Source organism: Strix uralensis, chromosome 5, assembly GCF_047716275.1.
Source record: "Strix uralensis isolate ZFMK-TIS-50842 chromosome 5, bStrUra1, whole genome shotgun sequence".
Lineage (NCBI taxonomy): Eukaryota > Metazoa > Chordata > Aves > Strigiformes > Strigidae > Strix > Strix uralensis.
The window spans coordinates 58786495-58798895 of NC_133976.1; the positions used below are offsets into that span (position 1 = coordinate 58786495).

General features: G+C 58.6%; 1 protein-coding gene across 1 annotated transcript; it reads right to left on the bottom strand.

The window, feature by feature from the left end:
- Nucleotides 1–99: 99 nt before the first annotated feature.
- Nucleotides 100–10526, bottom strand: SH3BP1 (SH3 domain binding protein 1). Its single transcript, XM_074869449.1, has 18 exons — nt 10323–10526; nt 8438–8480; nt 7959–8063; nt 7007–7083; nt 6603–6714; nt 6429–6505; nt 5624–5759; nt 4931–4999; nt 4451–4541; nt 4016–4158; nt 3816–3927; nt 3639–3720; nt 2840–2920; nt 2617–2733; nt 2077–2174; nt 1761–1890; nt 1484–1599; nt 100–912 (listed from the first exon to the last, which is right to left on the bottom strand). Exons 1-18 carry the CDS (start codon nt 10382–10384, stop codon nt 557–559), a joined length of 2007 nt encoding a protein of 668 aa, XP_074725550.1. The 5' UTR covers nt 10385–10526; the 3' UTR covers nt 100–556.
- Nucleotides 10527–12401: the final 1875 nt, after the last annotated feature.

A 12401-nucleotide genomic window follows, 5' to 3' on the forward strand; every position in this document is an offset into this window, starting at 1 on the left:
CTCCAGCACCTCGGGCTGCCGAGTGTGCCCTGCTCACGCCTGCCTGCAACTGTGACACCAGCTCTTTAAATAACTTGGTTGCAAAAAAAATATATATATTTATATGTATCTGCCTGTGTGTTCCTGGGGCAACACATTAAAAGGCAAAATGGGGCAGAAGGGGCTGGGGTTGTAGCTGTGCACCTGCAAATGGCCCCACTGCGCCCACCTGCCCACACCAGCCTGGGAGCTGCCCCGCCTCGCCCCCTCCTTCCCTCCGGGTGCAGGAGGACCCCACGGGGACCTGAGTGGGTGGCTCGCCGCCATCGCTCGGGGGATCCTGGGCAGGGAGCTGGGTCCGTGGTGGTGTGGGGAGGAAGGCTATGTGGACGCTGGAGAGCAAGGGGAGGCAGGCGGGGGTCCCAGTGAGGCTGGGCCAAGGGAGCAGGATGGAGGAGCTGGAGGGGTGTGCTGTCCCTTAGGCCACGCTCGCGTTTCCACAGCACCTGCTGGGTCCTAGAGGGGCACCAAACCCCATCTCCCTGGCCTTGCGTTGCCCCTGTGTCCCACACTCTGCTCAGTTCTCTGTGGGCTGTCCTGCTGGCGGTGATGTGCCCAGGGGGCACCTTCCTCCCACAGGCAGTGGCTGCCCCTCATCTGCAGCTCCCGCGGCACAGTCCGTGGTAGCTGGGGCTTCAGCATCACCAGCGGGAGTCCTGGGGGACAGCGGGGCATCTCGGCTGTGGCGGTGTGCCGGCTGTGGGGGGAGCGGTGGCGGGACAGAGGGGGCTCGGCTGGGCACCCCAGCCATCCGTCGCGGGCGGGCTTTGGGGCTGGCTGTGTGCTCGGGGGCTGCTGGAGAGGGAGCCATGCTCCGAGGCTGGGCCACAGGTGGCGGCGGCATCATGGGTCGGGCTGGAGCAGGACGCTTGCCTGGGAAGAAAGCTGGGGTGAGCTGAGGTCCCCTCTGCCATGTTCTCTCCCTGGAGCAGAGGGCTGCCAGCCGTGGATCAGGAAGGGGGCTGCCCCTTGACTAGCTCCCATACTGGAGACCCCGCACACCAGCTTTTCACAGAATCACAGAATCATTCAGGTTGGAAAAGACCCTTGGGATCATCAGGTCCAACCATCAGCCCTACTCTACAAAGTTCTCCCCTACACCATAACCCCCAACATCACATCCAATGTTTTGAGGGATTTTCCCACCCTCTTCCCTTCACAAGGGGCCATGAACTTTGACACCTCTTTACGGGGGGTGTTCAATCCGACACTGGAGGACTTGCCATGTCCATCCCACAGTTCCACCTCAGCTGGGGCTGGAGCACACAATGAGGGGCTGGATCCCACCCATGCTTCCCCAGCCAGAGGCCCTTCCTCTGCCTCTGGTGGCAGGGATGTCCCCAGCACCCTTTTGTGCAGGGAACGGTGGGATGAAGGCAAACCAGAGGAGGTGGCACTGGGGGGTGTCATTTCCCAAGCACTGTGCTGTCTGGGGCACCCTAACCTTTGCGGGCGGTGGCATCAGTCATTGTTGGAGCCGGCGACCCCGCAGCTTCAGGAGATGGTCTGGTCACCACTGGAGGTGCTGGCTGGGACCTGGCCTCAGGGTCCCTCGAGGTGCTGTGCACAGAATGGGGCAAGTCATGCTTTCTCTGGGCATGGCCGTCCTGGCCACGAGGCACCTCACATCCACCTGCGAGGGTATGGCCCCTGGCGTGGGGTGAGGGGAGGACATGGGGAGAACTGGCTCAGCCAGAGCTCTCAGCTCCCCCTGGACTTACACCTCTCCATCTGGGAGAGTGGAGTTGCCAAACGGAGGGGGCTCGGGCGTCAGCTCTTCCACCAGAGAGGCCTCGTCAAGTCCGCTGTTTGCAGGTGGTGTGAACATGCCCGAAACGTTGAAATCTACCTCTGGGTGGAGAGAAAGCAGGAGACCCCATGAGGAAGCACTTGTCACCCAGCTTCCCCTGATGACCCCACAGCAGGGAACCAGAGCAGCCCCCCCACTTCCCTCCTGCTGGGGATGGAGAAATGTCCCATTCCTTGCTCCTCCCTTCACCCTGGGCTGCGGCTCCCCAAACGAGGCCCTGGCCCTACCTCCAGGGAAGAGGCTGTCCGCGTTCTGGATGAGGGCTTCTACCACGCCTACTACCTGGATGGAGGAGACCGAGGCCAAGTCTAGTTGCATGGGGTCTCTGGAGAGACAGGGGTGGGGGACCATCAGAAAAGGGATTTCAGGGCATTAACCCTTTTGGTGTTCATTCCTGAGGGGGCAGAGCCTGAAGGGGAGATAGTCTAGCTGAGGGGAGTGGTAGGGCAGGAGGCGGGCCTTGTTCCCTGTCCTGGAAACCCTGGTTTGGTGTTGGAGGCCAATGGTGTTGGAGGCCATCCATGTCACAAGTACTCCGGGTCTCAGCCTCTGCTACTTTGCAGGTGGCTAAGAGGACATGTGCTTGGCAAGGGGACATGCCATGTGAGGACTGCAGGGACAAGGGACAGGACTTGAGGACGGAAGAGGTGCAGGTTCTTTAGACCAGCCTGAAGGCTGCTGGCTCAGCCTTTACTATGGCGTTTGCACTCAGGGCACCCCAGCTGGGGCTGGGGAGCTGCCTCCCACCCCTCCAAGCTGGGCCTTACCCTGTGCTCTGCTGTGACCACAGCAGGTTGGGACCCAGCACGATGGCGATGTTGCTGGGGGTCATTTTATTTACCTCCTGGTGTTCGGCAAGCTTGGCTAAAAACTTGATCAGATACCTGGGAGGTAAAAGGAGGGTGAAGGGGCGTAAGTACGGATTTGGGGAGGGAACGGCTGCCCCCTGTGATTGCGTGGGGCCAAAGAAGACTTGTCCCTGCAAAACACCTCAGATTGTTGTAGCTCTCCTGGGGCAGGTGGCTGCAGGTGTCTCGCAGGCTCTGTACGCGGCTGTCAACGTCCTTTAAGCTGCAAGAGAGAAGAAGGAGGAGTGGAGAGCTCAGCCCGCTTCCTATGGCAGAGAGGGACACAGTGTGCAAGGGAGGAAGGCCAGTGTCGGCCACCCCGTGCGGGCCATAGCCCTGGGCATGGAGATGACCTGCTGCTGCCTTTACTGGGCAGCTAGGGCAGGCATCCACAGAAGACAAAATTGCTCCCCAAAGGCTCAGAGGGATTTAATATGATATGAATATAGCTTGTGGGTAGGCCTGGGGATGAGCACTGCCGTGCCATGAACAGCCACCCTATTTCACTGTAACTATGGGGCTCGTTGGCACTGAGCTGACCCCTTCAGAAAGATGCTCTCCCCCTTTCCCCAGGCTTTTTGCTTTGCCTCCTCCACTACCCCTTCCATCCCAAAAGCAAGATACCAAACTGGGCTGGTGGGCTGGTGAGATGGGGCTCATGCCATTCAGGCCAAGTGGGTCTTCACAAACTAAGCTCTTCTTGCAATCAAAAAGGCTGCAGCCTTCCCCCTTGCCCTGCTGTGTTTTTTATTGCTATTCTCCAAGATTTTGGGCCATCTGAATGTCTGTCAAGCATGGGACAGACCAGGTGCTGTGTTTGTATCTCCCTACATGGCAAACGAGGCCGAGCAGCCCAGCTCCAAGTGCTGGGAGGGATGGAGGGGGGTGATTGGGGGCTTTTTGAGACTTGCCAGGATTTCTGCCCTAACACCTGGACCCACCTGGCCACTTTGACCCATTCGTTGTAGAGCTCGAAGGTCATCAAAGGCTGGGGCAGCTCCCGCAGGTAGGATTTCAGTGCACCTGGGAGGGGAGGGGGAGCGGAGGGGGTGATGGCAGCTAGGGGACAGCAGGGACTGCCCAATTGTGTCCGCCCGTCCTGCCTTGCTGGCACCCACCGGCCACAGCGTGGGGGTCCGAGTAAAACTCCTCCAGGGCGTTGGAGCCACTGGCCAAGCTGCTCTTCAGCTTCCTCAGCACTGAGGCGCCTGCTGCCAGCCGGAAGAGTCCCTGGGGATGGAGAAAAGAGGGAAGGGATGCAAGGGGCTCCACTGTTGGGGGGGGGGAGGGTGGTGGGGGAATCAGGAGTGCTTTCTACCTCCTCCCTCATGCCGGCAGTCAGCAACATCATGACACAGGCTTCGATGGGCAGTGCAATCTCCCGGCCCAAGCTCTTGAGGTGTGTCTCTAGGGGCACACCGTAGTACCCCACCACCGGAATGTCTGCAGTGAAGGAGGGCTCTAGAAGAGGGAGGTAAATGTTGGGAGGGACAGCAGCCACCAGGGACATCTAGCACATAGCCACAGCGACACCTTACTCCAAGCCAAGCCTGGCTGGGTGGAGGCAGAGGCAGTGCAGGCAGCATCCCCAGCCTGCCTCAGGCTGCAGTCCCCGACTGACCAGCTTGATGTGGGAGGCAATGGCAGGTGCAGGGAGGGAAAAAACCCATCTTTCCCAGCCTCACCAGCCACACTTGCATCCCCCAGGCTTGGCCATGGCTCTCGCCAGGCTGCATGGAGAGCTGGCAGGTACCTGTCTGGCTGTGGCTTTCCTTCAGCTCTGCCAGAGCAGAGTCCAGCGATCCTAGGGACTGCCGGTGGTACTGGGCTTGGATTTCCAGCAACTGCCGGACAGGAGACAGACAAACAGCTCTCAGTTTGGCACCGGCCCCTCTCAGAGAGACCCCTGTTCCCAGGACATTGCACCCACATGGAGACAGGGTGAAGGGGGAGCTGCAAGGGTAATCCCCTGGGGTCCATGGGACCGTGGCTATAGTGAGGGGTAATGGGCAAACTGGAGAGGGGGGTCATTGGGACAAGCCACTCTGCAGTTGGTGACAGTGGTGGCATTAACTCACAGTGCACGGAGCAAGGCCAGCTTTGGGCATTTGCTAGTGATTGGGGCTGTCCTCTGCCCTGGCCAGAGGGCTTGGTGTGCATGGGGACAAGACTGGGCTCACACATACCCCAGGAGATGTTCACACACAGAGGAGGAATGTGAGAGAGGACTTACTCTGATGAAGTAGCTGGCATAGCTGTCCTCTTTGGTGGAGAAGTGGTAGAGGTCAGCCATGTACTCATCCTGGGAAGGGAGACACAGGGAAGAGCAACCTTCCACCTTCTCCTTGGCACCCAAGGAGGACTTCACGAAGCCCCCTGTCGGGGCCATGGTTTCCCAGACAGGGTCTCTGGGGTGCAGTGGGGAGGCAGGCTGGGACCATGTGGGGATCCCTCCTTGCCCACATCACTTGCATTCAGGTAGTGGCAGCAACCTGCCCTACGATCAGGGTCCTGGCAGAACTGGCTCAGGGACAAGGGGTCCCTGCACCTCCAACTGTGGTGAGTCCACGGGCTCTGCCAGACAAGGCAGAGGGCTTTTCAGAGAAACAGGGCAGAGGTGGAGAAAGCTGATGTGAAAGTCACCTGCCACCCAGCACAGACTCCAGCTTGGCTGGCTCCCAGTCTGAGGGGACGCCACAAGCTCCCTGCTCTAGCCCCTGGAGCCTCTTCTCTGCAGCAGCTTGTGCTTCAAATCCTTTACTCTTCTTCCCTGGGCTTGGGCCATCTCCCTGTTTCTGTTCCTTGAGGGACCAGTTTGCTGCCTGGCTGCATCTGTCTCAGCATGAGGTCACCTTGGATAGAGCCACTGAAGGGGAGCAAGTCTCTAGCCCTGGAGCTGCCCAGTGGGGTAGAGTGACACTCTCACCTTGCACTGCTCCACCTTCCTCTTCACTTCCTCCTCCTCTTCTTTCAAGATCTCCAGTTTGTTGGCAGCAGAAGATGCTCCCGGGCCAGTGCCAGCACCAGTGCTGTAACTAGAACTCTTGGCAGCTTGGTTCAGCCTTTGTGGTGGGAAAGAAGAGACTCAGTGTCAGGGACATGGGGTGGGACAGGTGTGCAGAAGGGGTATGGGGATCACGAGGGCGACAGCAAATCCCAGTACTGCCCTGTGATGGTTTTCCTAGGCCAGCACCTCTCACTTCCCTCACCCGGAAGATGCTGCCACACCAATGGGCGCGACCTGGTCAAGTCAGAGGGCACTCAGCAAGGATGACTGAAACACCCAGGGTCTGCAGGACCCTTCCCAAGCCCCGTTCCTGAGATCTCCTCTCCTCTTCTCCCTCCAGCCAAAGGGAGGACAGTGTGGAAACAAGCCATCAGTGACCCATGGCTGCCCCACTCTCCCAGAGAAACATGGCACAGCACAGGCTACCCTGCAAGAGTCGGAGCGGGGCAATCTCAGTGGCACTGAGTGGCACCGGGGCACTTTGCTGCCTTTGACAATGGTGCTGCCCTTCTCTCCTGTGCCATGGAGCCAGCAGCTCAGCCCAGAGTGAGATGCATCTGCAGAGAGGGGCTGGCTGGACACACCCAAAGAGCTGTTGCCTCTTGGACTTTGCCCCCAGCCATTGGAAATTCACGCCCCAGGGCAGTCATCTTCCTCTCTTCCCTGACCTGGCTGGGGGCTGTGCCCCATATGCCCTGGGTCCTTGGCCACAGTGTGCCCATACCGGCTCTTGATTGTGTTCCAGTCAGAAATCAACTTCTGGAGGGTCTTCTTGCGCTTCAGGATGATGGGAAGCTCCTCCTGGGTGAGAGAGGGACCAGAGTGAGTGCAGGAGGCTTGGGGAAGGGGAAGGGAAGGTGGGACAGGAGAGCAGAGCAGGGAGGGTGGCCAGGACTACCTCGCTGAGCCTGTTGAGTGGCTGCAGGACATCATGCTCCAGGGCAATCTCGAACTCGGCCAGGATTTTGGCCAGCGAGCTCTGTATGCAGCAGCCCATCTCCAGGGCTTTCCTGCATGGGGACAGAGATGAAATGAGTGTAGGCTGAAGCCATGCCACTCTCTGACCCAACACCCCCGCTATACCCATACCCACGTGGGATCCTGAGCTAGGCCCTGCCCCCTCTGCAATTGGAGGTGAAGGTGCTGACTGTCCCTTCTTCCACTCCAATGCCAGTGTTTGCTCTGAGGACAAGGTTTGACAGTTCAGCTTGGCTGTGGGAGCCCCTGACCCAAGACAGTGGCTCTGACAGGGTATGGCATCTTTTGGAGTTGCCCCCGGCACTTTGTCCCATCAGCACTTACCCAAGGCTGGACTCCGTGTCAAGTTCCTTGAAGCTCTCAGCCATCGTCATGGACAGAACCATCAAGGGCAGCTTCTTCTGCACAGAGCCAAGGATTCAGGAAAGGGATGGTGAGCTGGCATGTGGCAGCTCCCTCCTTGTGAAGCATGCCACCATGGAATAGAAGCAAGTGGCCAATCCCTGTGCTGGGTCCCCACATCTTCCCCTGGCTCACCCAGCCCCGTTGGCCCTGGAGCCTGAGGAAGGGCCCCTTAGATCCCTTCAGCCAAATCTAGGATCCGGTTAGCTAAATAAGGCACAGAGGCTTCATAGTTGGTTAGAAAACTTCCAGCCTTCTCCCAAATAGTGAAGGACTGTGACACTGGTGGAGGCCCTTACCAAGCCCAGTCCTGCCATGGCTTCAAATGTATAGATCAGTTTAATCACTGAGAATAATTAAGCCAAGATGGGGCTTGTCAGGTTGCCCAGAAGAGTGAACCCCACAAAATCATGGTGGGGCGAAGGAAAGCACTGGGGGATCCAGTGCTTGCTTCCTAGACAAGGGCTGGTGAGCACTTGCTGGGAAGAGGGTGGCAAGTTCAAACCGAGGAGGAGGAAGTGGTGGCACCACTGTGCCCAGCTGCACTGTGGTGCTCCTCACTGCAGGGCACTGTGGGTGCCAGAGGTTCACAGGGGTTTGGGAAGGGACATGAACAACAGGGCTTTGGAGGGTTATTCAACGCAAACACACCATCTCTTTCAGGAGTGTCTCAAGTTAGTGATGGTTGAGAATGTTGCCCTGCTCTGCTCTCCCTAGGCACATGCCAGTGGCCACTGTTGGAGATGGGACTTGGGCTGGGCGCAGCTTTGGGCCACCCTTTAGCAAAGCCTGCAAAGCAGGGGCCTGGCATCCCCTTTGCTGGCAGGGGCAGAGCTGGGGTGAGCACGGGCTGCGGTGGGAGGACTCTACTCACTACTCGCTTGTCCATCTCAGAGCCACATTGCCCCTGCAGGCAGGCTTGGAGCCTCTTGGACACACTGTGAGCTGCTCGCTTGGCCGGCTCAATCCTCTGCTCGATCTGGGGACAGAAAGGTGGGACTGAGAAAGCCCTTTTGCCAACCGTGGACACCCTGAGGTCATCTCCCCACCACCCAGCTCTGGGTGTAGGTGGCCTGCCCAGCATCCCACTGCAGTCCAGAACATCCCCGGTCCAGGGAAAAGGAAGCACAGCTCCTGGTCAGGATTCATCCCTCAGCGAGCAACTGGAGACGCCCTCTCCTGTGGCAGGAGCCTGACATTCCCTTAACGCTGTGGTCCTGGAGTCATGGGCAGATCCCAGCCCCGTGACTTGGATGTGCTGGCAGGGCAAATCGCAGGCAGGAACAGGGCAGGTTCCCACACCCAGGCACAAGCAGGCACACGCCTGCCAGCCCAGCCCATCCTGCGCCTCACCTGCAGCAGATCTTCCGGCAGGAGCTCGGTTGCTTCTTGGGCTCTGTGGAGGAAGGAGAAGGAGCCATCAGCAGATGGGGGTGACCTCCACCCAGCCTCCTCAGAAGGCAGGTCCTTATGCATCCCACCTGCCTCTCTTTGGGGTCTGGGAAGCAGGAGATGCTGGCTGTGGCGTGGACCACTGCACACAAGGCTATAGGCAGAATGAGCCCAGGGGGATGAGAACAGCAGGAGCAGGGCAATGCAGCCAGCCTTGCTGGCTGGTGGCCCCCCCATCAGACGGGGTTTCCCGTTCAGAGCACCACAGTCAAAATGTCCAGAGGTGACCTGTTTTTTGGAGATGCGATACCTAGCAGGGCCATGGCAGGGGTGAGATATTTGCTGGTGAAACCTTCTACCCCTGAGCACTTGCCTCTCCCCTGAAGGTGAATCCAGGGCAGTGCTGTTGGAGCCTGGCACATGTCTTTGCAAACCAGCGTAGCCACCGGCTGTGGGGCCGCTGGTGCTGGAGTGTGGGTATCTTTGTGGTCAAGCTGGAGACTGAGACCAACACCACCCCCTCCAGAAATGCCTACATGAAACCAACTTTCTGCTCAGTTTTGCAGGAGGTATTAGGAGCGAATCTGGTGAAGGAAACTTCTGGTTTGCAGCAAATTCTGCTCAAAACTAAATTCAAAACCTGGGAGCTGCCATCACCACCAAATGTCCCTGATGCCTCCCACAGAGGAAACCTTGCTTCATGGCACACTGCCATTGCTACACCCTGGGAACCCCTTTGCTTGCTGCTGCTGCTTTTTCCCCATTTCATGTTTCTCTCTTTTCACCGCCTGCCAGAGCCAATGTGGGACAAGGCGTGGAGCTACAGGAAACGGGGGCGGCTTGGTTGAAGGCAAGAAAAATCACGTGAGATTGCAGCCCATGGAGGAGAGGCTCTGCAGTGAGTGAGGATCTTGCTCTTGGACTACACAAACTGCTTGAGACTGGCACTAAATGAAAGGAAGACGTATCTAACAGGGGGATGAGACATCTTGAGGGAGAAGGGATGGGAAAGGGGATCATGGTCCCCTCCAGGGAATGCAAGAACAGCAAGAGGCCACCAGGATGTAGGAGCTGCTTCCCTGTGGCTGCTCTGCTGGGCTGGCTGAAGGACCTCAGTGGTCCAGGAGACATGATTGGTGCCGCTCAGCTTCCTAGCGCTGGGGAACCTGCGGAGGTGGCTGTAAGAAAGAGGGAGTGAGGGGCCTAGGAAGGGAGGGCCCAGCCCTGTAATTTCAGTTCTGGGTTTTACAAGGGGAGAGCTTTGGAAAGCCAAAGACAAAAATAAGGAAGCGGTGGAGGTAGTATGGGGCCAGAAGGATTTGTGTGAAGCTGCAAGTCCTCTACGGGTGCACTGAGGATGTCTGGTCCTCTCCTCAAAGGGCATCCCAGGATACCCACGCTGGTGGGCCAGCTAGAGTTATGCAGGGTATCTGGCTCCTGTGGGGCACCCTGGGCAGGTGCCCAGCTCCTAACACCCTCCTGGTCACCACACAGCCAAGGGCATGTGGCTGGAAGGTTCTGGCCCATTGCCCTCACATCCTGGGAAAGCCAAGCTTGGGAGAGGCCTGTTTCCAGGCGGGCACGGCATCTGTGGGCCCTGGAAGAGGTAGCTGGGCTTGGGGATCACGTCCCTGCTGAGCAGCCTTCCTGCTGCTCTGTGGGCGCTGGGGAGTTGGGGAGCCACAACCTCTCGGCTTAGCCTGAAGATGCTATAAACCCAGCATCGTTGCCCCCTTTTCCCAGGCCACCAGCCCTGGGACATCAGTCCAGCCACAGCACAAGCCCTCCAGGACCCGCATCCCGCTTCCTCCCAGCCCTCCAGCACAGGTAGTGGAGAAGTCCTTACCGGCTGGTGATGTTGGGATGGGACAGCTGCTGCCGCATCCAATTAAACTGCCTCTTCATCATCTTGAGAGCTAGGAGGTGACCACAAGAGCTGCTCCACTTGGCTGTACCTGCTCAGCACCCCTTGGCGACACTTGGCATCGGATGCTGGCAGCCCCTTGGCTCCCCAGAGCCACTCTGCCCCTTGCTTTTCCCTGAGGACCTCTCCCTCCTTACTCTTCTCCTTCCTCCTTCCCTTGTTCCCCCTTTTTCTGTTTCCCCAGCTGGTCCCCTCCCCTGTCCCTCCCTGGGGATGCCCTGCCTGCTTTCTCTTCCTCTCCCTTGGAGTCCCTTCTCTCGCTCCCTCTCTTTTTCTGAGCTTCCTTCCTCCTCTGTCCGCCTCTCCGCTGCAGATCAGGTAAGAGCAGCTCAGGGCTCCTGCTCCGCTCTGTGTTCCTGTCACCACCCCACAAGTATAAATAACTTCAGCCCAGCCTTAAAGGGGAAATATTACAGCAAACACGTAACAAGGCATGACAAGTACACGCTGCTGCCGAGCCTGAGTGAAGGGTCCACGCTCTGTTTCTTGCTCTGCCTCAGCCGGGGTGGTTTTTCTTCCCCCTTGCCTTGCCCACCATCAGCTGCTCTGTGGGGTAGCCCATGGCCATGCCAGCTGGCTGTGCGGTACATGCAGGGTGCCTGACGTACACCCTGCCCTACCCAGTCACCCTAACTCTGCCAACACCCCTTGGGCACCTCTCCATGTTCGTGGGTGCAGCTCCATCCTCTTTCCCCTCCAACATATCCCCCTCGTCGTGACAAAAGCAGGAGGACAAAGAGCAAAGCCACCCCTGCAACCCCTTCTGCGCCCCCCACCCTGCTTTCCCTCCCTGACGTTGCCAAGGCTCTCTGGAGCCACTGCAAAGCTGCAGCCAAGGTCTGTTGCCCTGTGCCCTGGGGAGGCCCCCCTCCTCCCCACTCTGCCACCACTGGCAGAGGGCCTCCGAAGCGGGGTGGCTGGGCCAAGCACAGAGCAGCAGCGCCCGTGCACAGTTGCACGGGGACCACAAACTCCCGGTTCCCAGGCTCGGGTGCTGCCTGCTCTCTGCAGTTCTGCACCAGGGCTCAGCTTTTTTTTTTTTTTATGTGTCTGAAAACATCCCCTTCACACTGCCACCACCACCACCACCACCACTGTTGCTCCTGGCTTTATGAGATATCAACCTTGCCTTTTTTCTGGCTACCTGCAGCTGGGACTTTCCTCCTTCTGCACTAAGAAAGAGCAGAGGTCGCTGTCGACTGGGTTACGTGGTTGGCAAAGGAACAAGCACCCGAGCCCAGACAGGAAGCGGTCAACTTGTGGGCTGATGAGACAAGCAGCAAAGGAAAAAGAGGCGGAAGGGGCACTCCACCTGTGCCATGACGCCTGGGGAGCAATAATTTGGGGGCTGCTGAGCTCTGCAACTTGGTGGGGGGTGAGTCTCCTGTGAGTGCATAGCAGAGCAGTGCTGGCAGCTGTTTTCAAGCAGGGACAAGGTGGAGACCACCCATCTCCCTGCCCAAAACACCGGGTTGCAGATCCTCACTGGCTGCATCAGGTGGTGGCCAAGTCATGGTCTCTTTCCTTCCATGAAAGACCTGCTCCCAGTCCCAGGTTGCTGCTTGCCAGAGCAGAACCCCCCTCTTTGCACCCCTGCGATCAAACCGCACCACAGAGCCACTTCTGAGAGGCAGCCACGGGGAAGAGGAGGAAGTGCCGCTACAGGCGGCGGTGAAGCTGCAAACAGCCGTGTGAGGCCTGGGAGCAAGCTCAAGTCCTGCTCCCTATGGGCTATGGTGCACTGACCTCTGCCCACCGCCTCTTCCCAGGGAGGGAGGGAAGCAGGCAGCACCCAGCTGGCAGCCTGGAAGTGACTCTGCTCTCAAACAGGAATTGAGAGCAGATGGGGGACTTCCACCATCCCCTCTCCCTGCTCACAAGAGTGGGGAAATCACTGTGGCAAGGCCCTGGGTGACTGGGGGATGAGTTACAGGGTTGCAGGGGCAGGATTTGAGCTGGAAACAACCCCCTGCAGGGTGGAAACAGCTCCTTGGGGGTCAG